The sequence below is a fragment of the Hipposideros armiger genome, unplaced genomic scaffold, assembly GCF_001890085.2.
Source record: "Hipposideros armiger isolate ML-2016 unplaced genomic scaffold, ASM189008v1 scaffold_3, whole genome shotgun sequence".
In the NCBI taxonomy this organism is placed as follows: domain Eukaryota; kingdom Metazoa; phylum Chordata; class Mammalia; order Chiroptera; family Hipposideridae; genus Hipposideros; species Hipposideros armiger.
The window spans coordinates 1634265-1658820 of NW_017731353.1; the positions used below are offsets into that span (position 1 = coordinate 1634265).

The 24556-nt window shown below is 50.5% G+C and overlaps 2 protein-coding genes across 2 annotated transcripts in view; one reads left to right on the plus strand and one right to left on the minus strand.

Moving 5' to 3' along the window:
- RALGPS1 (Ral GEF with PH domain and SH3 binding motif 1) overlaps window positions 1-24556 on the plus strand; it is a 261882-nt gene that overhangs the window by 124721 nt on the left and 112605 nt on the right. The gene's annotated exons all lie outside the window — the stretch shown is intronic.
- The window catches only part of ANGPTL2 (angiopoietin like 2), a 35968-nt gene continuing 14898 nt past the window's right edge, over window positions 3487-24556 (minus strand). Inside the window, exons 3-5 of the mRNA XM_019636455.1 lie at window positions 9760-9953; window positions 7700-7970; window positions 3487-5447 (exon numbers count right to left, since the gene is read on the minus strand). Coding sequence (XP_019492000.1) covers window positions 5248-5447; window positions 7700-7970; window positions 9760-9953 — 665 coding nt within the window. The 3' untranslated portion in view covers window positions 3487-5247. The remainder of the gene's footprint in view (window positions 5448-7699; window positions 7971-9759; window positions 9954-24556) is intronic.

Genomic DNA, 24556 nt, shown 5'->3' on the forward strand with positions numbered 1-24556 from the left:
CAGCTTATTAAATGAGCTGGACCCAGTCAGGTGTAAGAAGAAACCCACTTTATTTTTTCCCCAGTGTCCTTTCCAGCCTACTCTGTGGGCTAGTTTTATTCCCAATTGACGCTGAAAACTTAGCAGGCCCCTTTGTCTTTCCGCTGCTAGGCATGAAAAAGCCCAGTTGTTGCCTCCTGTATCCACAGAGGATACGACCTAATGGTCACGTTCTAGCAGTCACGTCATTCCAGCCAGTCCAGTGTCGTAATCGGAAGTCTGGACTCCTAAAGCCAGACCAGACCTGGAGGCCTGGGGTGGGGGAGGCCACACGGCAGCCTCTTCACTGAATCCCGCAGTCCTGCTGCCTCCTGGCTTGCTGACCGATGGGTGTGGCCCTTGGGGTTGGAACAGGGGCGAGGGAGAAGTGAAGTGTAAGGGGGCCATCTTCTGTGGCTGGTTTGGTCGTAATCCAGAGCTCGTACCCATGTGCTGTCTCCCCCCCTCCACCACCACCCCCCACTTTTGCTGCCGCTTCTTCAGACTTTCCCTCCTGGGCTCTCTGACTCAGTGGCCCTAAGGGGGTAATGCTTCTCCAGCTGACCACTTACAATTCCCTGCCTGGCTCCTGGGCCAGCTGCACTGTCCCTACCCCCCACCGCCCATCCGGCTGCCCTCTGCTTCCTAGGAGACGTGTATCCTTGCCTCCCCTGCCCCCATCAGCAGGCTTGCTGTTTGCTTCCAGTGCGGTCAGTTTCTCACTGCGCTCGGCCTGGGGCCCGGAGACTTGAGGCATGAGTCAGATCACCGTGCTGATGCTGGCCTATGCCAAACTCTCAGAATGGACCCTTGGAGTCCCTCTCACTTGACTTAGGGTGATGGGGAGCCCACCCTCCCGGTGGTGGTGGGGAACCACTCACCCCCACCCCAGGATGCTTTTTTTTGCACTTCAGGCTGCAGGCGGGCAGTGATCTCATGCTGTAGCACCAATCTGGGGCCACCCCCTGCAGGGATGGCCTTGCACCTGCTAGAATGTGGGATACTTGGCAGTGTACTGTGGAGTCTAGACACAGCTGAGGCAGAAAGAGTGCCTGGTTAACATTTCGCTACACTTAAAATGTCCCCTTTTGTGCTGAATCCAGTTGGCTGGCTCTCTCTTACGGTAACCAAGAGTCTTTACAAGACTAGAAAACAGACGAGAGGTGGTCTTGGGAGATTAGGGAAGACCCCTTGAGCTCCCAAAGAGCATCTTTGGAGAAAGTGCATGGTAGATGCCCATAGACATTGTTTTCAGTAGTTTGAAGGCTCTCTTTCCATCTTGCTCAAATTGGCCAGATTTGGAGGTCGGGGTCCTGTTCAGTGTCACTTGCTTGGAGAACATCACTGTCTTCCTGCTGTGTCCCTACACGAGCCCAGCAGGTGGGTCCCCTCCAGTGACTAAGGTACTGGCTCAAACTGGGACATGGGGGTTTGGCTGAGGTTTCACTGACTGCCTTCTGGGTCCACAGATGCATTCACCGTGGAGACCTTAAGTAGCAGCAGGACTCCTGTGACCGTGAGCCTTAACGGTCACCGGGCAGGATGGGTGAGGGGGAGGAAGACTGTTGAGTGGGTTGGTCAGACCCAGGGGTACTGACTGGCTGTGTTTGCTGGTGGGTGGAGCTGCTCACTGGGCACTAAGGCGAGTGCACCTGAGCTCAGCTCTCTCACCTCCTTATTCTCTCCTTTGATGCTGTTGGTTTGGTCAGCTGCACCCTCCCCCCATTTATCTCTAAAGAGAGTGGGTTCCCATCTCTGATGGGCTTATTCCTTCCCCTCCTTCCGTATAGCCAGGAGGTACTCATATATGATTTGACCAAGACTCAGATTTGGGGGTTGAGGTGGGGATTGGGAGAAACAGCTGGTGTCACAGCCTGCTTTTGTTTAGATGCCAACTAGCTTAGAAAAAGGGTGGCTCCTCCTCGTCCAGCAGGGCTTCCCAGAACTCTCTGCTTTGGACTTTGGACCCAAGACCGGTGACCGGAGAGGTTGGACCCTGTTTTCCTTGGCCGTCGACCTTCTATCCCACACACTCCACTCGAGTGTGTGGGGGGAGGTGGCTATGGTGTAGGCCAGCGTTGAAATACTCTTATCAGATAGCATCCGGATTTCACTGTAACCTTCAAAACTGACTTGGGTTTTGGGAGAAGGGAGTTAAGAACTCATACTTAGTGCCTTTTACCCAGAACCTTCTGGGTTAACTGCCCCTGGGGCATTTTTACCAGCAGTGTGACCGTCAGCCTCATTTTCTCTTCTTCAATGAAGTGAGAAGAGCAGCCTCCCTTCACAGGCTGGTATGAGGGTTACACAGGAAAACAGAAGTCCAAGTCCAGGCACATAATGGGTGTCAGCAAACACCAGGCTCTCCCCATCTACAACTTTGCTAGAAAAAGCTCTTGTACGGTCATTAGGAAGAGGGATCGTTGGGTCCAAAAGTGTATGTGCATTTCAAATTCTGTTATATGCATTGCCAAATTCTCTTTGAAAATATTGAATCAATTTATACTTTCGTACAGAGCATATTTTTCTCCATCCCCTTGTCAACATGGAGACTGACATCTTTCTCATCTTTGCCAATCCAATAGGCACCATGTGGTGGTTTAGGCTTGATTTAATGCACCACTCTGGTTATTACTGAGGTGGGCGTTTTTCTTGTTTACTGGCCATTTGTGAGTCTTTTAATGTGTTCGTGTATGTTACCAAGTTTTCTATCACAGTGTTTGTATCTTTCTTCCTAATTTGAAAGAGTTCTTGGTGTTGCATGAATGTTAATCCTGTATTTTTCTCTTGTTTAACATGTGCCTTTTAGTCTCAGTTATATTTTGTTTTGTGTCTCAGAGGGCATAAAACTTGGGGCGTTCTTTCGTTATGTCCGTTAGTCTTTTCCTTTATGGTTTTTGGGTTTCCTGTCATGCTTGTAGACACTTCCCAATGCATGGATTTGTTTGACAGGAAGGTGGTTCTGGTGGTTAGTGTGGAAGATGGATTGGCAGGAGGGAGACGGAGGCACAAGACTCCTGGTCTCGTGGGGAGCCTGTTGCGGTAGCTGATGGAAGAGGAAACGAGGCAGAGGAGAGGGCTTGGATGGAGGGATGGGTTCACCTTGGTGAGGGGGAGGGAGAGGGCCTTATTTTTGACCTGAGCAATTGAGTCGATGGTGCCGTTTGGTGGAATGGGACCAGACCTGGAGGAAGGTGCTTTAGGTGTTAATTGCACTGCCTATGAGGTGTTTCCAGGACATCCAGGACACAGCTGGATGTAAGGAGGTGGAGTTTGAGAGCCATCTGGGCCTGAGCTACTGTCATGGGACTCCTGGCGGCATAAGTGGACACCAAAGCTAGGGAGAGTGTGATTTAAATGATGTTGGTGTACGTCCCTGGTGTTGAATCTCTTTCTGGTTTTATTTAAAGAGGCTCTGATAGAGGAGATCCCAGACAGACATTCTAAAACAATAACACACAGTGCAGATACATTCAAATAGCACTGATGGCTTTTATTGCAGATTTGTGTCATTACAAGGCTAATTTGGGAATATATTAAAAAAAACCCTCCCTTTTATATACACAAAACATGCTACATGGTACACTTTGTGAGAATGCTGAGGTAACAGGCATACACCCAGACATGGACAGTACCAAGTGTTCCAACATCTCGCACCCTCCGACCCACACGCCCACCGGAAGGGCCTCCCCTTGTCTCAGCTCCTGCTCCCTGCTTGGCAGTGGTCCTGATAGTGCTGAGTCTGACACCTCATGGCCAGCAGGACTTGGAAAGCCACCAACCATGTGCTGTAATGCACCAACTATGGGGGCTGGTGGCCCCGGGTTATTCAGTAACTCACAAGAAGTAGCAAGTTCTCATTTTTGCGGCACCTGCATTCTCCGGGGAAGTGTAGTTTGGGGGACGAGATGAGGACTCTAGTTGGCCTGAGAGCTTGGGACCTTTGGTCTGTAGCCATTTGGGGGTCCCAACGATCAGATGATGATGTCTCTTCAATTGAATGTCTCCTGGGCAAGGTAGGTTATTATTTCTGTGAAGGTTAAAATGACATGTAGGCTAAAGTGTGAATGGAAAATACAAAACTGCGAATACATTATCTATGTGGCCGGTCGTTAGCTTTTGGGCCTGGCCTGCCCTTTCCTGACCAGAAACCTGGCGCCCAGACTGTTTCCCACTCAGAGGCTAAGGAATCGTGCCTAGAGAGAAAGCATGTGTGACGGCGAAGGCAAGGAGAAAGCAGGCACAGAGTGAAGAAGAGCCGCAAAGGTGCCCGGCAGTACAAGTGGCTAAGGATGGACACACACAAGGCAGTTACTGAGCGTTATTGAACGAGCGAATAAGTGGATACATGGATGCATGGATAGATGGACAGACAGGTGGGTGGGTGGGTGGATGGATGGATGGATGGATGGGTGCATGGATGGGTGGATGGATGGATAGATGGGTGGATGGATGGGTGGGTGGATGGATGGATGGATGGATGGGTGCATGGATGGATGGATGGTGAAAGTCCTGAGAATGGGGAAAAATGTAGAAATGGAGATGGAGGGGTTTTTGAAATTTGATTAGGTGCCCAGGGGGGTTCTTAAGCAAGGAAGTTGAGAACCCCTATGTGAGAGAATAGCATTGTAGACATTCCTGGAAGAATCCAGGCACATGGATGCCAAGGATAATGCTGTGAATTGGAGCTATACAGTCTGGGATCTGCTCTTTGACTCAAGTAACACAACAGAATGAAATGCTGGTCTCCTAAAAGCAATGCTATTGGTAAGAGCTTCAACCTGTGAGAACGGAATATGTGTGTATTCAGGTATATAAGGCAAACCTTTATATGTATCTAGATATATGACATGTGGCATATATCTAAATGCATATATATATGTGCTGTGCACATAAGTGCACAAGGTCGGCTCATACACGTGTATGTTAGGAAGGTATTTTGCAGTTGCGTTTTTATTGTAGGGCCTTAACTTATTTAAATGAGGCTGGTCTGCAGTCCTGCCCTGTCTGGAAACATGAGGGGCTGTCTGGTATGAAGAAAAGTGGTAGGGAGAGAATACTGTATCCATTCAGTTCCATTATCTGCCACGGTGATGTGGGAAATCAGAACCCAGTGTCCCAGCCTCCCAGCCCCAAGGCGAACTGGCGGGCAGTTGCTTTCTGTGCTGGGGCCAGCGTGGCCGGGGCAAGCTCCTGGTGAAGGCCACGAGAGGTCAGGAGGGGCGCTGCTTAGTGGAAGGTGTTGGGATTGGGCCGGATCATCATCACCACTTTCTTGAGCGAGTAGGAGCCTCCTCGGAACTCAGCCCAGTAGACTCCGTCCTGGTAGCGGCTCCGGTAATGGCCCCCGCGGTACCAGACCCCGTTGAGGTTGGAGTGGGCGCAGGCGTTATACCACCAGCCTCCTTTCTGATAATGGGCACAGTTTCCTGCAGGAGAGAAGGGAGTGAGAAGGTCTCGGGGAGGAGGCCTTAGGCTTTCCCCGTGGCCAGTTTGCTTGGGGACTTCAGCAGGACCCCCCTGGGGGCATTTGCAGCAAGAAGGCTTGAGAGGTGGACCAGGCCTCAGACCTGCTCAGACCTGTCTTTGAGGCTCGGCCTTCTGGCTAACGAGCTGTGTTATCTCAGACAAGTCACTGAATTCTTATGTGAAATGAGGATCAACGTAATGCCTCCCGCACAGGGCTGCGGTGGGGATTGAGTGAGGGCACGCATTTCAGCACTTAGCCCTGGGCTCCATGCAGGGGAAGTGCTGGGGAGGACGCCACACCACAGGCTTATTGGAAAACGGAAATGGCCTGAGGTGGGCGGGCAGAAGGCAAAAGGGTGTTTCTTAGGAATTTTTTTAAGAGTTGAAACTGTTGGATCAAGAGTCTTTATAGGATGACAAAGGAGGTGCTTAAGAGAAAATTCTCCTCTATTCCTCCCCAGCCTGTATTCCAGCCAAATATATATATTTTTTTATTATTTCTCAAAAGAAAGATATTTTCATGAACCTTTGGGCACTGTCACATCATACTGGATTTTTGACGACAAGCTGCCCGGGACAGCAGTCCAAGTGTGTGCAAGGTGCAAGTGGCGTGCAGGGGCTCGGCCCTCCATGGGGCGGCGGGGGAGGGGAGCCACTGTCCGCCTAGGCTGCTCTTAGTCAGAAGAGGGGGGCCCCAGTCTTCTGATCAGGCCTAGGAAGGGGACCCTGACTCAGAGGAAGGGCGGCTCCAGTCAAGTTTGTGGGTGGGGGGCCTGGTGGGGACTGGCAGCCCTTCTCCTGCTGAGGCCTTGGGATGAGGTGAGGAGGGAGCAGGCCGGCCAAGGCTGAAAGCTGACGAGAGACTCAGCCCGGGCACCTCAGAGCCCCTGCAGCCCAGGTTTTCCCAGCATGTTTCTCGGGTTCCTCTGGGCCACGACTTGAGGCCACAGGACCAAGTGGCAGTGTCAGAGAGCAGAGAGAGCCCTTGGTAGCCACAGCCAGCCCCCCACCTGCCAGCGAGACCCCTCCAGGGCCCGGGAGCTCACCTCCTCACTGTCCACTGACTGTGCTGCCTGACAAGCCTGATGGTGGGGGTCACAGAGCAGTCCTCTCCCTGTACCAGCGCCATTGTCCCCAGCGTCTCATCAGCTCGAAGGGTCATTTTCCTGCCCTTCCAGCAGTGAGCTGGTAGAGGTCTCTAAATGTCCCCTGATGTGGGAACCATCTGCTGGAGTGTGGCTGCCACGGGGCCCTGGAGTGAGGACCTCCCTCCTCTGTGTAGGCAGCAGAGCTTACCTGAAGTGCAGGTAGCTCCTGGGACGGTCCTCAAAGGGGAGGGATCAGCCTTCAGACCAGGACTACATGGGGAGCTGGGGCGGGAGGGGGCCAGGTTTGCCCCTGAAAAGCGACAGCCTTGGCCTGGAGGCAGGGTCCCCTCAGGGAGGAGCGAGGCCTCGCTGACTTTGCAACCAGCTAGGGCCTCATCTCAAGGAACGGGGGTGTGGGGCCTCGGGAGACTTGAACTGTGGGGTTATAATGTTCTGTTTCCTCCCTTGGTTTCTTTTCTTTTCTTGTTTTAAATCTAATAAAGACTTCTACTAAAGACCCAGTGTGAGGCTGTGATCTTGGACAGGGCACTTCGCCTCTCCTACCTGGTTTCTCTTACTTGGCGCCCTCCCAACTGGGCACTGACAGTGCATGCCGCTGCGGTAATAAAAAAGAGAGCCCCCTGGCCCGAGCCCCGACTACCTGCCAAGTCTCGGACAGAGCTCGGGTACTTTCTCTCTGACCTTCCCACACCCCTGCAAGGCAGTCATTGTCCTCAGCTGCAGACGTGGAAACCGAGGCCCAGAGAGATTAAGCAGCAGGCCCAAGACACAGAGCTGGTGAGGTGGGGGGTGGGGGCAGTGTCGACACCCAGGGCGTATGGCCCAGAGCCTGTGGGGACATGCAGCCCTAACACCTGGTGCCTCAGGCAGAGAGGTAATGCGAGCGCACCCAGATTGACCCTCGAATGTGTCTTTCATACACCCCTTTCCCTTTCCCTTTTTATAAGTGCCACTCTGACCCAGCTTTACAAAGGGAATCTATGGGCAGAGGGTGCAGGAGTTGGCCTTTGTGGGCAGGCAGCTGGGCCTTGGAGTCCAGGGCTCTGGCTTTGGTTGATGGCTTTGCCCTGTCCTCCACCTGGGTTTGACTCCACTGGTCCTACCTGTGTAGACATCATGGTCTCTGTCCAGGGTAGTGAACTGCTTGCCGTTGTGCCAGGTGAAGGAGTCACCAGCGTTGCCATGGTAGCGCCCCAGCCGCAGCTTATAATACTCGCTCTCAGGCTCCAGGCGGAAGCTGGCATATTCTGCAAAGACCTTGCGGCCAGACCAGTCCTCCATGGTCACCAGCAGTTTGTAGTTGCCTTGGTTTGTCAGCCAGTAAATGTTCTCCAGGCCCAGCCAGTATTCGCCATCAATGTTCCCAAACCCTTGCTGGGGAAAACGTGGGAGAGCGTTAGTGAGGAGCACGCAGCACTCTCGGCCAGCAGGGCCCAGCTGCCAGATGCTCAGCCTTGGGCAGAGGGGCCCGGATTCAAATCCCTGCTCTGCCCGGCTGTGACTCGATGAGCCACGCGCCTCGCTGAGCCTCAGTCATGCATCATCAAGACTGTTGAGAGATCGCCTGGTCCGTGCTGGGCACTGTGTAAACACGAGAGGGGCTGTGTTGCCCTCCCTCACGGTCGTGTGGGGACACATGTGATGCAGTAAATGGAGAGCCCAGCACACAGTAGGCATGCAACAAGAGCTCCTTGGACAGATCCCTTCCCTTCCCTGAGCTTTGGTCTTCTTCCCAGGGGCGGGCTATGCGTGAGAGTCCCATGTGACCTCTGAGTGTGAGGTGTGACAATCATGTGCCACAGCCACCCGGGCTCTCTCCTAGGTCTAAAATCCGGTGGTTTTGTTACTGTTTTTACATGTCATTTGGGGAGTCACCAGGTGAATGGTGGCCACTGAAGAAAGAAAAATCCACTGAAAATAGGTGGAGTCATTGATAATATTGATAATAGCTAGTGTTTAGCTCACTAACCACTGTACTGGCATTTTGGTGTGCTGACACTGTTATTAGGACTCTACGTAGGTTATTTTATTAATCGTCATGCCAACTCTAAGAGCTAGGTGCTGTTATTATGTTCTCTAGAATGGGTGAACTGAAACCCAGAGAGGGCCAGGGTCACAGAGTGTCAGCCAGGATTTGAGCCAGGAACCCGGCCTTAACCATTGTGCTCTACTGCCTCTGAGAAAGAGAATACAGACAGGAGGCAGGAAGCGTTAGGGAGTGAGTCTGCAGGAAGCGCTCCATTAGGAGGCAGAGGGGAAAGAGGAGAAAGCAAAGACACAGGCTGGCACAGAGGTGGGTTGGAGGGCACCCAGGACAGGCAGGCGGCACGGCAGAGCCAGCCACGGGCAAGCGCCCCGGCCAAGGGGGTTTGTCGGCTTTGCTGTCCAAGGCCTAGGCTCTGGACACTGCCCTCTCATTCCCAGCTGTGCGGCCCCGAGCAAGTGACTTAACTTTTTCATCCATAAACTGGGTCGTTATTGGTATCTCCCTCCTCGGGTTGATGTGAGACTAAATGAGGTACTAAATGGAAGCCCTTGGGGGTGCCTGGCCCGTGGCGGGCACCCAGTGCACTGAGCTGCTCTGGCTGGCTGGCCGTAGTGCCACCTGTTTGTCCGGAGGAGGGGGCAGTAGCAGCCTCTCCTACTATGAGGGTCAGCATCCAACCCCTGGGGATTGGGAGCTGAGAGGAGGAGCCCTAGAATTAGGACTGCGTACTCGCAGTTTCCTTGGGAGCTTCCCCGGGGTCTGAGAGCCTTGGGATTCGCTTCTTCTGGGCTGTGAGACCAGGTCTTTCCCCAAGGAAGCCCCAGCCAGGAGTAGGATGCTCCCCACACCCAGGTTGCAGTGAGGGGCCACCGCACACCAGCATTTCTAAATCACCACCCCATCTGCGGGGCTTGGTGGTCTAGACCCCCCTCCCACACACACACCCATTGTGGCCATGCAGCCGTGGTGAGTGGCAGGCAGGGAAGGAGCTACTGGTCCTCACCATCCCTTGTGGGTTTGCAGAAATGGCCCTGTCGGTGTCCTTGCCTCAGATGGTTACTGTTTGGGGCTGCACAGACCCTGACAGGTCAGCTCACACCTTCCCTCTGGTCATTCAGACCTCTCGAGGTGGGCTGGTCTCTTTGTGGGCAGCACAGATAAGCCTGCAGTTCTCACCTTGTATGTCTCCCAGTTCCTGAAGAAGTTGACAGAGCCGTCCAGGCGCCTCTGGATGACGGTCCAGCCCCCGGGGTCGTGTCTCTGGTCGCACCACACCTGCATGAGACGGTTGGTGTTCTCTGGCTTCACCAGGTAGATGGAGCTGGTGTCATGGCCGTCCTCCAGAGCCTGCAGGCAGTCTCTCCAGGGGCCTGGGGACACAGATGTGCGCACATCACAGACCTACCTGTTGCCTGTCTCCAGGCCACCGAGTCACATTCATACCCCAACCCCACCCCTGGCTGCACCCCAAGCAGGCACAGCCCCTGACAGAGCTCTAGCTGCAGTGAGGTGAAGTACAGTAGTCCCCCTCATCCACAGTTACATTTTCCAGTTTCACTTACCCACGGTCAACCACAGTCTAAGAATATTAAATGGAGAATTCCAGAAATAAACAATTCATAAGTTTTAAATTTCGAGCCATTCTGAGTAATGTGATGCAATCTCGCACCATCCTGCTCTGTGTCCCGCCTGGGACGTGCATCACCCCTCTGTCCAGCGTCTCCATGCTTATACGCTCCCGCCGTTAGTCACTTAGTAGCCTCTCGGTTATCGGATCAACTGATCCCAGTCTTGCAGTGCTTGTGTTCAGGTCACCTTTACTTTATTTATTTATTATTTATTTATTTATTTATTTATTTATTTATTTATTTTTATTGTTAGTTTCAGGTGTACAGAACAATGCAATAGTTACCATTTTCACCCTCACAAAGTAACAACCCGCCTCCCCCCATCTATTGCCCTCCCATCCCCGATATCATGCTTATCTATTACAGTTCCATTGAATCCGTTCCCGCTCTCTACTCCATGTCCCGAGACTATATGTATATATATATAATTATAGTTGACATACTATATTATTCAACATCAGCTTCAGAAATACAATGCGGTGGTCAGGCCTCTACATCGACTATGAAGTGGACTCCCCAACAGGACATGGGTCCATCTGGCCCCCTAAGAAATATTTACAACATTATTGATTATATTCCTCGGACTGTCTTTTTCTATCCCTGAGGCCATATTGCAATTACCAATTTGTATTGTCTCATCCCTTCCCCTCTCCTTCATCCCCACCCCCTCCCAACTAGCAACCCTCAGTTCTTCCTCTGTGTCTCTGAGACTATCTCCATCCACTTCTCCCATCCATTCAGTTCCTTAGAATCCATGTATAAGTGAGATCATATGATATTTGTCTTTCTCTGATTGACTTATTTCACTTAGCATAATGTTCTCTAGTTCCATCCATATTGTTGCAAAGGGTACTATTTCCTTCTTCTTTATAGCTGAATAATACTCCTTTAGTTAGTAATGGCCCCAAAGTGCAAGAGTAGTGATGCTGGCAGCTCAGAGATGCCAAAGAGAAGCCATTAAAGTGCTTTCTTGAAGTGAAAAGGTGAAAGTTTTCAACTTAAAGGAAAAAATTATATGCTAAGATTGCTAAGATCTACAATAAGAACAAATGTTCTGTCTGTGAAATTGTGAAGAAGGAAAAAGCAATTCATATGAGCTAGTTTGCTGAGAGAAAGAGCACATTCATATAACTTTTATTATAGTATATTGTTACAATTGTTTTATTGTTGTTGTTAATCTCTTACTGTGTTTAATTTGTACATTAGACTTCAGTGGTTTCAGGCATCCACTGGGGGTCTTGGACTGTATCCCTGGAGGATAAGGGGGGAGGGCTGTTATGTGATCTAAAGATAAGAGCCGGGCAGAGGGGTCAGGATGCCTGGACTCCAAACCCATTTCCCACTGAATCCCTCACGATGTGACCTGGGCACGCTTCCTCACCTCTCCAGGCCCTCAGTTTCCCTAGCTGTGAAAGGGAGACCAACTTTACCTCCGTTAAGGCTGTAAGGACCGCTGAGATCATTTGTGTGGGGTTCTTGGAGTGATTTTTCTTTTAAACTTGGTTAAATTGGCAGAAAGAGCTGTGTGCCTGCTACCCTGCAGCAATCCTCCTCAGCCTGAGCGGGTCCCGACGGCCCTGCCCCAGCCAGGGACACGGGCTCCCTGCTCTCCCTGAGGCTGTGGGCCAAGGTGGCCGGCGGCACCTCAGTGCCAGCTCCACACTTGCCTTTGCAGTGACAGTGCTCGGTGACAGTTGCTGCAGTTTTCAGTAAATGAATTTCCATGGAGTCATGGGGGCCCAAGCAGTGCCCCAAATGTGGCCACGTAGCCAGCGATTTCAGGACATTTCTAGGATTCAGACACTGGCTTCCAAATATCTTGTGGGTGGACCAAGTTCCCTTTCGGCTCAATCTGTGTGTTTTCCAAGGGAAACTCCCTGAGGGCCAGATGTGCGGAGATCACACCTTCTGGACTGATTGTTTAATAGTCAAGCCCACGAACTTAAAGGACCGTGTCTAGGACACACCCCAGTCCGCAGCTCTCTCCTGAAGCTCACACCAGATGCATTCTGTGATTTTCTGTGACTTCACTGAGCTTGGGCAGCCCAGTCAGAAGGAGTGGGTGTCACTGGGTGTCTGAACAGCTGCTGTAGCTCTTTCACCATCCCCACTCCCATCTCCCCTGGCGGTTTCCTGTGTTTGGATGTCGGTCCCATCAACAGGGAAGTACAAACTTGAGTCACCAAGGTCCACATAAACTGGGCTCTTCTTCCTTATTCATCTGAGGAAACTTGAGAAGGTTTTCAGGATCTAGCCATTGAACCGCATATTTTAAAACAAATTAAATCGCCATACTTCGCTTCAGCTTCTCTTCAAACTATTCCCGAAACTGAGATGGTTAAGATCAAAAGTGCTAGGAAAATTCCATCTTGTTCTTTCAATTAATTGGTATGTTTATTCAGCAACTGTTTATTGAGTCCCAGCTTTGGCAGGTACTGTGCTGGCAGCGGATGCCCAGGGCAGGGTGGGGGCTGCCCTGATGCCCAGCAAGGGAGGAGCTACCTCAGCAGCTTTCTCTGAACTTGAATTCCTGTGGAATCTCGTCCTTTCTCCTCTGGGCTTGTGGGAGGGGTGGAGGGAGCGGGTAACGCAGGTGGCAGGTGTACTCAGCTTCCCCTGTGTAGACCGAACTTCTCACGTTTCTTCCTGGCTGGTGGTTGGGCCTAACTAGCCCATATGTGATGGTAAAACAGGAAAAGTTTAGGTGTTTTGGTCTTTGTTACACGTCTCCAGTGGGCTTTTCTGGAGCGCTCGCAGCTGTGTTTGAGCATCCCACCTGGAGCCTGACAGGAAGGCGGGGCTGTCTGGCTCACACTCTGTACAGCACTGAGAACGGCCGGCGTGGGTGCTCGTCGCCGACAGTTAACCCAGGGGGCTCCTCCCTTCATCCTCCAGGGACAGGCTTTCACCCATTTACCTGTTCACCAGCCCTCTGTCCCTCCAAGGGGTGGGGCAATGCCTCCACTCCTCCAGGTAGCAGATGTGGCACAAGCGGCTGATTCCTTCTTTGCCTTGTGCCTCTTCCGTCCTGGGAAGGGGAGGCCAGACCTCCAGAAAGAGCATTCATGGCAGAGAAAAAGGTTTTGGTTGTGTTCAGCCCACAGCCCCGGGGACCCAGGCAGAGAATAGGAGTCTGTCCCTGACAGCTGGAGCAGAGCGTGCAGTGGGCGTGGGAGGCCGCCCAGCTCTCTCCCGAGTCAGAAGCAGAGGAGAGACCGTTTGATGCGAGTGCTGGCGCCGGAAGACCCCGCCAAAGCCTGCAGAATAACAGCCACTGCAAACCAGCAGCCAGACCTCTTACTGTAGAGCTGCCGCAGGGCTCCTGTGGAGTTCTCAGCTGGAAAGGCAGCTTTGAAGAGGGCGCCACGTGGGGAGGAGAGGCTTGGGAGGCCAGTGGGAGAGGGCAGGTCCGCCTCATGCCTCCCAGTCTAAGCCACTTTTGTAGGTGCCATCAGTGGTTTCAGCTTTACCTGTGACTTTTCTACAAAGGGCTCTCTTTAAAAGGCAAGTGCTTTAAAATGTTTTGGGGTCACCGGTCCCTTTAAGAACTTGGGGAAAGCTCTAGACACTCTCTTCAGAAAAATGCACAGACTCACACAATTTTGCTTATAATTGCAGAAGGTAAACGGACCTCCACACCCCAGGTTATGAAGCCCTAGCTCTGAGAGAGTCCAGACTGGGGTAGTGGTGATGGTAAAACACCCCTGCTAGCCAGTGTGCATTGAGCACACACCATGTGCCCTATCCATGTATTCACAGATGGGGAAGTCGGAGCATGGGGACGTGAGGCGACACCCCTGAGGTTGCATGGCTGGTGGGGCACAGCCAGTATCTGAACCAAGGTGGTCTGGGTGGTCCAGAGCCAACACACCAGAGCTTTCTTCTTTTCCTCCAGCCAGAGTGAACTGCATGCAGGGTAGGGGGCCCAGGCTGACTCATCTGTGTGTCTCTAAGACTATTTTTAATCTTTTCCAGTCAGGTTAAAAAAATACAAATTTAAAGTTTTCCTTTGTCAAGGTGTTATTCCCTTTTTAAAAAAATCTTTATTAATTATTTTTCTTCTATGCTTACCTTTTGATATCCTTTGCCCACTTTTCAACTATTTTAGTATCTTTTATGATGTAGAAGTTTTCCCTTACTTTTAATTATTTTTTTAAGGCAAATCTGGCAGTTCTTTCTTTTAAGGCTTTTAGGTGTGGCATGCTTTCTAAAATCATGGAGTAGGTGTGAATTAGTGTAGAAGTTTTTTCTGCTATTTAGTATTTTCTGTGATTACAAAGTTTAAACACATTACCCTTTCTTACATTAAAGGCACCAATGGCAAAGGTCGAAAGATTAAATGATGGATGAAAATTAGAAAAATACTTAGCATTGAAAAATTGGCAGCAGTAAATCGATCAAGTAGCAGAAAATGGCAGCAGTCAGATTATCATGTGGCTGCATTAAAATAGCCGATTCAAAACATCCTACTTGGATGAGAAACCTGTACGTGTTATGAATACACATATGTATAACCTGTACCTGTTATGTTGTTTTGGAAGGTCAGGTGAGGTGTCTTTGGGGACTCTATGGAGGAAGTGTGGGGCTGGGGCAGGACCCCAAACTTGGAGTCGGCTCAAATCTTGGTGGCTTCATCTCCTCATAGTGGGACTTTGGGGGATTTCCTCGAACCTCAGTTTCTTCTTCTGTAAACAGGGGGAAAGAACACGAGAGCACCCAGCATGAGGCCAGCCAGGGCAGGTGGCAGTGAGGGTTCTCTCTTCCTTTCCTTTGAGAAGTGAAAGCTGATAGCTTTGAAGTTGTCCACTCCCACCTCCCCCCACCCCCACGCAAACAAGTTACTATATCTGCTTTTGAATTTCCAAGACTAGATGTAAGATCATTTACTGGTAGATGTTTTCCTAAAAGGCATGTTTAAAAAGTCAGAACTTCAGTGGAGAGGGCCGCAAAGATACATTGAAATGAAGCGTGGAAATCTTTTTTTGTCAATGAAACTGCATTTTCTGTGCAGTGGGCAGAGCTGCCCCGTTGGAACAGTGCGGAGTGCCCGGCGGTATTTCACTTGGCTCTGCTTCTGAAAGGGCAGCCCTGCCCACAGCACCAGGCCAACACTAACTCGGCAGCACCAAGGCTCCGAGTGGAGTGAGCACCAGGCTGCATCTCTATAAAGACCATATTTACACTCTTGTCGGAGCTGCCGCTGGAACGTTCCACGTGGAGGGAAGTGCAGCCGCCATGGCCGCGCTGAGTCTGCCCGGTTCCTTCTAGAAGCAACACCGAGTGTGGAAGGCACAGAGGACCTGGTGTCAGGAGCCCTCGGGGAGAAGGGACATGGCCATGGGAACACAAAGTGTACAGGTCTTGGGCCTCCAAATCCCAATGTCAAACCTGGGAAGTGTTGAGGTGATCAAGTTTGGGTGCCAAAGTCCCTTCCCTGCGTCCTTCCTCCTCTCTCAGGCCATAGCCTCCCCGGGAACCAGGAACCACGTACTGATGGCTGATCCAGGGCACACTGTCCCCAGTACAGGGCCTTTCTGGTGAAGCAGAGCCTGCAGCCAGGCAGGGACTCAGTGTTACTTCCTAGGCCCAGTGTCCTCCCTGGGGCCGCTGACTTGCCCACCCAGGCCGCAGTGGGGAAATGAACGGGCCCACCTACCACATCAACTTTCAGAGCAGTCACCTTTCCTACTGGGGAAACGTGGCCATGAACGTCTGACCAGGTTGACTGGCAGCTCCCCTTGAGGCAGGAGCTAAGAAGCGGGTCGACAGTGGGGCCTGTGTGGGCAGGAGTGGTGCCTCCTCTCCCCGGCTGCGCCTGGGGCTGGGGACAGGGGCAGAGTCCTTCCTGGCCATGAGCCGGACTAGACCGTGTGGCTGGCCAGCGTCTGACAGGCCCCTTTACCCATTAAGTACCTGAGTGCCTGAGCCATACAGAGGACCCTGTGGCCTGTGGGAATTGTTCTAAGGATGTTTTAGGCCACGCGTGGGCTCTGGGGAGAGGCCTCTGTGATAGCACCACAGCGCGCTCGCTGCTTCTGCGTGAGAACCGTATGCTGTTTTCAGTTATTCCCGCTGATGGTCTGTCTCCAGTCTTTTTGCCACTCCCAGAAACATTTTTCTAACAGGAGAAATGACTAGTTGTTGAAATTGGATCTGGACTGTCCTAATCAAATTAACCTATCCGAGAGAGGGTCCCGTGGAATGCTGAGGTGCATGTCTCACCCTGGTCAGCATCAAGTCCCGGGAGCCCCGGGTGAGGGCAGGAGGGCGCACACCAGGCAGGGGTGGCAAGGAGCAGTTATATGTACTGCCTGATCTCGTTTATCCAGAGGCTCGGGGAAATGGTGTTTTGGTTAGGAACATATATATTCTATGTCAATCGCCACTTTTCAGTGAACTAGAGTACAAAACAATACCCTAGACACAGGAGCAGCTGGTGCGGTCCCAAAGGCATCTCAGGTTCCCGTAGGGTCTCAGAGTTGATACGATGAATAACATTTCTGGTCCTTCTGGGGAAAGGTCCAAATGTTCGTACCTGCTATTCAGGCCGCTTAATGTGCCCTCAGACGATGGGCACCGAGCCTGGGGCTGACGAGCTTTTCAGGAGTTTCTGAAAGTGTTTGAGGCCTAAAAAAATCAATTAGCTCTGAAATATGAAGAGAACTACAAACTCAACATTTATAAGTATATAATTAAATTTCTGCAGAGTGTAACATCTTGTCAAATTCATTAATTGTTAAATTTAGTCTTCATAAAAATGTTCTTACTTTTGAAAACAATGTGTAGGTAGATTTTTCTCACTTCCCCAGAATTCTTGAACATGCCTGATGCTTACTGAGAAATCTGAACCAACTGTAAATTAATTGTGTTACTCCTGGCCAAATAATTTTGAAAGCAAAATTATTAAACTCCTTTCAAAATTCTCCCAGTAAAAGTTATAGTAGATGTGTGAGATGGGTGTATTTCGGTGCATTTGATACGCTCTGAGGCCCCCTAACTGAGAACTGCAGGGCCCATGAAGGGCTTACAGAGATCCTGTTTCTGCCTGTTTGACTTCTGGATAAACAGACACTGTAGTATTGCTTCCCAAAGAACACTTGTAACCACATTGTGCCTGCTCCTAGGCTTCCATCAATACCCTTGGGCAGGAGGAGAAACAAGGACTTCAAAGCAATTTTAAAAAGAAGAGGTTAGACTAGGAGGGGCTGTGGTGGGCTCACAATGTGCAGAGGACTGATGGGAGTGGTGCCCGAGGCTCCCCAGGTAAGGGAGGTCACTGGACGGGAGGTGGGCAGCACACTGAGCTGCCGGGGCGCCGTGACGAGCATAACCGCGACCCTCTCAGCCCAGAGGTTGGTGCTGCTGGTCTGCAGGCGCCTGATGGGAGAGCTCCTCAGACCCATGACTTCAGTCCGCAAGACAGGAAGTGGTGGTCCTGTGGTCGGCCAGCCCCTCAGCCCTTTCCAAAGAAGGGAATCAGCTTCTGGGGTTGTTCTTAGAGAATGTATGGTGGCTCGCCTTGATAACCTTTTAATTTTCCAAATGCTCACAAACCCCTCTGTATAATCTTTTGTAGTTTTTCTGGGGTTTACCACAAGCCAATTGGCATATCATTTCTAGTATGTCATCCTTTTTCTCTTTTGGAAAGTAGGACATTGGCCCAGCACCAAGCCTGGCCTTCGTGATTTCTTGGTGATGGCTGGCAGTGGTTCTGAGAGCATATCTGCATGGTCCTCAGCCCTCCTCTCCCTCCTCCAGGAAGCCTCCCCAACCCCAAAAGACCTACCTATCGTCCTCAGGGTTCCCATAATGCCTTCTGTGTTTACCTCTACTGGTACATAATCAGAACTATGACTACCACGTATCTCACGGTCTCTCATCTCATCCTCACGAGCCCCTGCAACAGTGAGGAAACTGAGGTCCGAGAGATCATACAACCGGAAAGGGGGAGGATCTGGGGTTGGAACTCAGCTCTGCCCTCTGCCCTACACTGTGCTCTGGCTGTCACACCATGTTAGGATTGTTGGGGGTCTGTCTCACCTCCAGACTGTGGGCTGCGTGGGGGCAGGAGACTTCTCAGGCAGTGATTATATGATGATCTTTCCAGTCGAGCGCTGAGAGTCACTTAGTGCCCCACGTGCCATCCTCCATCTCTCGGCTTCTCGCCCCCGTCAGCTGCATTCCCTTTGTCATCTTTATTCTGCTCTTCACAGTTTGAGAACCAATAACAATAAATCCATCTGGAAACAGGGACCCCATAGCAGAGGATAATCAGGATCCAGACCACAGGGTGGGAAAGGAAACCTGTACGGTGGGGAAGTCTGGGCAGAGCGTAGTGGAGGGTCAGCACAGCACATCACATCCGGGGTAGTGCCAGCTGATTGGTTTTTCTCTTCTTTTGGATGTTACTCTAGCAGACCACTGAAGCTATCTTAGTTTCAACATTTAGAAATTTGGTAAAGAAAACTTCTATTTGTCACTTACACTAAAAGTTTCCTAGCAAAACTATTCTCTGTATGTACAGTAATTTTAAATTATTATATTCCAAAAAATCTATTAAGGGAAAAATCACCTATTCACTTAAAAAAGAAGACATAAAACCACTCTGGGTCCTGTAGCTCCATGGCTCCTTCTGAGGTCCAGAGCCAGGATCCTCAGGCTTATTTCCACTGCTCTGCTTCCAGAGTCATCTCAGAGGAGCTGAAGCTGAAGCAGCTCTGTTGCAGGGGCTGGAGCAAGGACGGTCTCCAGTGGCCCCATAAGCAGCCTCTGGGGCCCGCATCCTTCCTTGGTACCAGTAGGGCCCACTGGGAAGTACACTGGGTTCCTTCTACAGCAGTGCACTGCCCGTGGCACTCAGCAGCCCTAACCAACGTTGTTTAGATACTACGGTAAGATGCTAACTTAATTCTGCTTTTTTAATCATTTTTTCTGGGGGAGCGTCTCAGGGTTACGATACGGTCCACTGCATAGATTCACCACAACAATCCCTTTGTGTGACTAGCGAGCTGGTTACAAAGGCCTGAGCTCCAGGATTTTCTAGATTACTTTCAGTTTGCCAAGTGCCAAACTGATGGGGTTTCCAGGCCACAAGATGCCAGATCACCACTTTTAACGGTACCAAGCTGATAGTTTATCTCCTAGGCTGTAAATAGCCTGAGCGTTTGGCCACATGTCTTCCTTGGAAAATGCCTGAGTCATAGAGGAAGAGCCCGCCATCACTCTCAGAAGGCTCCCTGTGATCCAGTCCCCGTGGTACCCCACGAGGGGGAAAGAGAAAGCCAAGCTAGAAGGGAGATGACCCAGCTCGAACTGGAGTGGCTTTTGTTTATGAAGACGCTAGCAAAGAATGCTCTTTGAAATATCACTGGATTACGTAGTTCATAATGAATTTGGGAATCTTATTTTGTTTAACAATAACATTTTAGAAACAAGGCAGCATAGTACAGTGAAGAGCACAAGCTCTGGAGGCCTGAGAGCTGGATGGGGCTTTCCCTCAGCCTCTGCGACCCAAGAGGCCCAGTCAGCGGTGGCTGGGGTCACCCTCACCATTCTCATCATTTCCAGATGCGTCTCCAATTCCCCGCGGCGCTCAGGCATGGAAGCCCAGTTGGCTAGAGCTGGTCTGCACATCTGCCCAACAAACAGCTTTACACCTGGATTGACAATCGTTTACCTCTAGAAGGAGGGGAAGCCACCGTGTGCTGTATCTCGTTCTCTATTTTAAAATATACCGTCGTGCTAGGGAACCACAACCTAAGGTACATATTTCCCACTTCATAGGGGGATGTAAAAGAAAAGGGGGAAATCCATCTAGGAAAACGCTTATTCAGGTGGTCCATGCGTCCTTGGCCGTAGGCTGTCTGTTATAAGGAATGCGCAGCTTCTGTGTGTCATCAGTGAGGCAAGATGGTTACCATCTAATGTGGCCCCATGAACAGATCATGGCTACTGATTTTTGTATTTTTAGGGTTAACATATTTAGAGAAATCAGAACTTAGACTTAGCTATAGGTTGCAGTGCTGAGTAGACGTAACCCTGGAGAATTTGTCCAGATTACATAGATAGAAATTAAAAATCAGATTTATCTATAGCTTCAGTTGGGTCCATTTACTAGAGAATCAGGTGCATATTATGTTTTCTGTGGGAGGGCTAAATTGTTTTACACGCCCTATAGTATGATGCTAACTTTTAATTCTGCATTTTTTGTACTTGTATGTGTGTGGCATCTCAGGGTTATGATACAGTCTACTACATAAAGTCACCACAACAGTCCCTTTGTGTGACTAGTGAGCTGACCACAAATGGTTGGTTCAGTTGGTTCCTCCTAGGCAGTATTGCTTCATTGGGCTCGCTGTGACAATGTCTTGCGTTGTTAGAACCGTGAAAGTTCTAATAACAAGCCTACCAACTCTGTTCCCAGAGCTCTTTTACAAGGAGCTGCTTGGAACCTGGTACATGAAATAATGACAGAGGGTCAGGTCCCAGGCAGCTGGCACCTGGGGCCAAGTCAAGCATTTATAGAGCGATTTTCACACCAGTTCCCCTCCAGCCTTTCCATGAAAATGTGCAATATTCCAGAGTGGTTAAGACAGACTTGGGTTTGATCCTTGGCTGAGTTACTTACTAGCTGTGTAATCTTGGCTAAGTTACTTACCCTCTCTGAACCTCAGTATCCTAGATGTTAACAAGTCCAGGGACCGATCTTGGCTCTGCCACTGAGACTCTGGGATGGGAAGGCTGCACCAGGGGATCTGAGAGGTCTCTAACAAGCTCTAATAGTTTATGGTTTTATGGCCCTTTCATTCCATTGAGAAACAAACTGAAGTGATTATGTTCTCTTTCTCAAGAGAGAAAACAGCTAGAAATGCCTACTCCTTTTGGTTTTTAAAAATTCGTTTCAGACAAGCCCTCACTGTGGCAGCTAGAGGTAGCACTGCTTTCTCTTTTCTGATTAGTGTCTTGGGTGGGTGCTGTGGCAGGAAGGCTGGCGTGCACGTGGCTGTGCCTGGGCCGAACTGAACAGCGGTGTTCCAGGCCTTGCAGAACCATCTGAGAGAAGGCTGGAGCTGAGGCTCTCTCCTGTCCTTACCTCTGCTTCTTAGAGACTGAGCCCTGCGTCATTCCTTTGCAACAGACCTGACTGGGGTGTGCGTGTGCGTGCGTGCGTGCGTGCGTGCGTGCGTGCGTGCGTGTGCGTGCGTGCGTGTGTGTGTGTGTGTGTGTGTGTGTCTCAAAGGCACACAGCTGGAGAAGAAGGTCAGGGAATGTGTGAGTATGAGAAAGAGTAGAGCGGAAGGAAGGGCAGCAGCGCAGGACCCCAAGGGGAGAGGGCCATCGACAGAGCCACATAGCCCAGGCCTTATCACAAGCATCATTCTAACCGAAATGCCCCCAGGTCTGGCCAAACCTGCGAGACAGGAGAAAACCTAGGTGAGACACCCCAGGAAGCCAGGAGCTGCCTGGGTCTTGCTCAGTCAGGCTCTGGGCCTGGGCCTGGCCTGGAGCCAACCTGTTACTATCTGGCTGGGAACAAGCTGGTGAGTAAAGCTTCAGATAAGCGGCCATGACTCCCTCAGTCCCCTGGGGAAGGGCATGCTGTAGGCTGAGAAGCCTAGACAATGAGGAAAAGAGTGGATGGCTCTGAGGTTGCAGAATGAAAGATGTAGAAGCTGCCAACATTTGAGTGCAAAGGTGCTTAATTGCAAAGGTGTTTCTGGCTGAGTGATGTCCCCAGGAACAAAGAATCTGTTGGGCAAGAGCATAGAAGAAGGTTTTGTTTTCCAGAACCAAACCTGCCCTTAAGCTCTCCAAACAGGCCTGATAAGAGCTCTCTGCTGATTGGCTGAGAGAGACAGTCTGCCTTTCCCTCCCAGCTTAGTCTAGTACCAGGAAAGGGAAGGGCTCTGTTTGTCCCTTTGGATTCCACAATCTCAGCTGGTGAGGCCTAGTGTGGGAACTCAGTGGTCAGATGGGTCATAAGGAACCTGTTACTGACAATCAATACCAACATTTGGGAGGGCTTTGTTTTAAAAGAAAAAAAAAGTAAGGCCGGCCGAGTGGCTCAGTTGGTTAAGAGCTTGCTCAAGAGTGCAAGCTCTAAGCAACAGGGTCGCCAGTTCGATTCCCAGCCCGAGCTGAGCTGCTGTTGAGCTGCCAACAGGTGGCAGGATGGCTCAGCTACACACACACAAAAAAGTAAATTATAGCACATTCAAGTTATCTCCGTAATAAAATAGCTGCCATTCCCTCCCAAGCAGGTGTGCTTTCAGGTGGGAGAAAAAGGGGTTGAGTGTGTGCAGGAGTCTTGGCCTGTGACTGTGAGGACGCAGGGGATCTGAGCCATTTGAGGTGCCAGGAGTAAGGCCGTGCCCCTGGGTCTTTGCACAAACTCATCTCCATCAGGGACCCGCTGGTAACTCAGTTTCCTAACTCCCACGTCCACCTGGTAAGCTATTACACATTCTTAAAGATGCAACACTGAAGTGCCCACCTCTGCCCAACGTTCCCCTTCTACTTCGTGCTGACTCAGTTATGCCACCTTAGTTTAGTATCCCCATAGCCCTTCATGTGCCTCTTAGCACCCCGTGGTATTACCACAGTAACTGCACAGCCCATGATTTTCACTGTGTTTCTGATTTCAGGTACTTTGTTATGTTGGTCCCATAAATTCTCACAACGTTCTAGGAATTTTGACCTTGACAGATGCTTCCTCTCAGAGAAATCCTGTGTCAGACCTTACGTGCTGGTTTTAGAAGATAGAGCTGGTGGGCACTGGATGAACCCCAGTGCATTCACGCATCTGCCACCTCCCCCAGGCTGAGTTCCTGGTGGTCAGGGACCAGAGTGTTCCAACTGCCCCCCCTCCCCCAGTCTAGCTCTGCGACCAGCACGGAGTAGAGTCTCTGCCATTGTTGGCTGCCCCATAGGACATAATATCACATGCCTGATTGCATTGAGCTTCCACAATAGCCCTGAAATATTATGACTTTTGTCCCCATTTTACAGAGGAGAAAATTGAGGCTCAAAGGAATTAAGTAATTTTCTCATGAGCAAACAGCTAACAAGGGGTGGATGCAAACCTAGGTCTTTATTTCCTACACTGTATATCAGTTAGCTCAGTTCAAGTTCAGCAACGTCCTGAAATTGTTGAGTCTGAAACCAGAGATGCTTAGGTGAGAGGAGATCTGTTGAGTAACCACTGAGGCTGGCCTGACTCCCATCAGGATTATAACAACATTCAGCTGAGCCTTCGTTGGCTGCCCTACCCTCTGGCATGTTCTACCCTCTGGGTGTGCTAGCAAGACATATTAGCACTCTGCCTTCTCTTTCAGAACTTCTTATTTAAAACAGACATGTGTACAGTTGACCCAGTATCAGCTGTAGAATGGCAGAGCTGAAAAGGGACCATTTATTTATTTCAATCTCCTTTTTTTAAGACAAAGAGACGAAGATCAAAGGAGACTCATAGCTACCATGTATTGAAACTTACTATGGGCCTGACACTGTGCCAAACGTATTTTATGCAGTGTTACGTATTTTATGCAGTGTTTCATATAATCCTCAGGCAGGCTATTTTAATCCTTCCCCATTGACAGGTGAAGAAACTGAGGCTCTGAGGGGTGAGCTAATCAGTGGGAGAACCAGAACTTGAATCCAGGCAAGTCCACCACAAAGCATGTGTTCTCCCGCACACCCAGCATTGGGCTTTCCCATGAGATGCTGCTGACGGGCGGGCAGATGCTGGCCCGTGCCCCCTGTGGACCTGCAAACAGTGCCACCTTGTCCTTTGCACAGGGTGCCCCCTGCACTCAGGTTCTGCTCCTCTCAGGAATCAGCAAGGAGCTGCTCTTCCCAGTAGTGGTGATTATTTTCAGAAGTGTGAAATGAGTGTAAAACAGGATATTTTCAGTAAAATTATCTCCCTGCTTATACAATGAAGTGGTACCAAAATCACTGACTTTGAGCAGGTATGTGGTTAGTTTTTGCAAAGATGAATCTAGTTCTCCTATGACAAACATTTGGAAGTCTCATGGGTTCCTGGATGTCAGAGGCCAGAGCTTCAGGGGGCTGGGCTCATGCTCCCCCTGGAGTGAGTACTCCCAGCATCCTAGAGCACAGAGGAGTCAGCCCTAGATTTAAATGAACAGGCCTGAAGTCAAATCCGGCCTGAGGATCTAACCCTATGAGCAAGTTACTTATCCTCTCAGTTAACCTTCCTTAAGGAGCTGCAGGGATTAATGATGTAACATACATGAAAGCATCCGACGCCAATATCTTGGTCAAGCTTCAGAACCCACCAGCCATGTCCTTCCTCCCCCATAATCTTATTCTGAGAATTAACC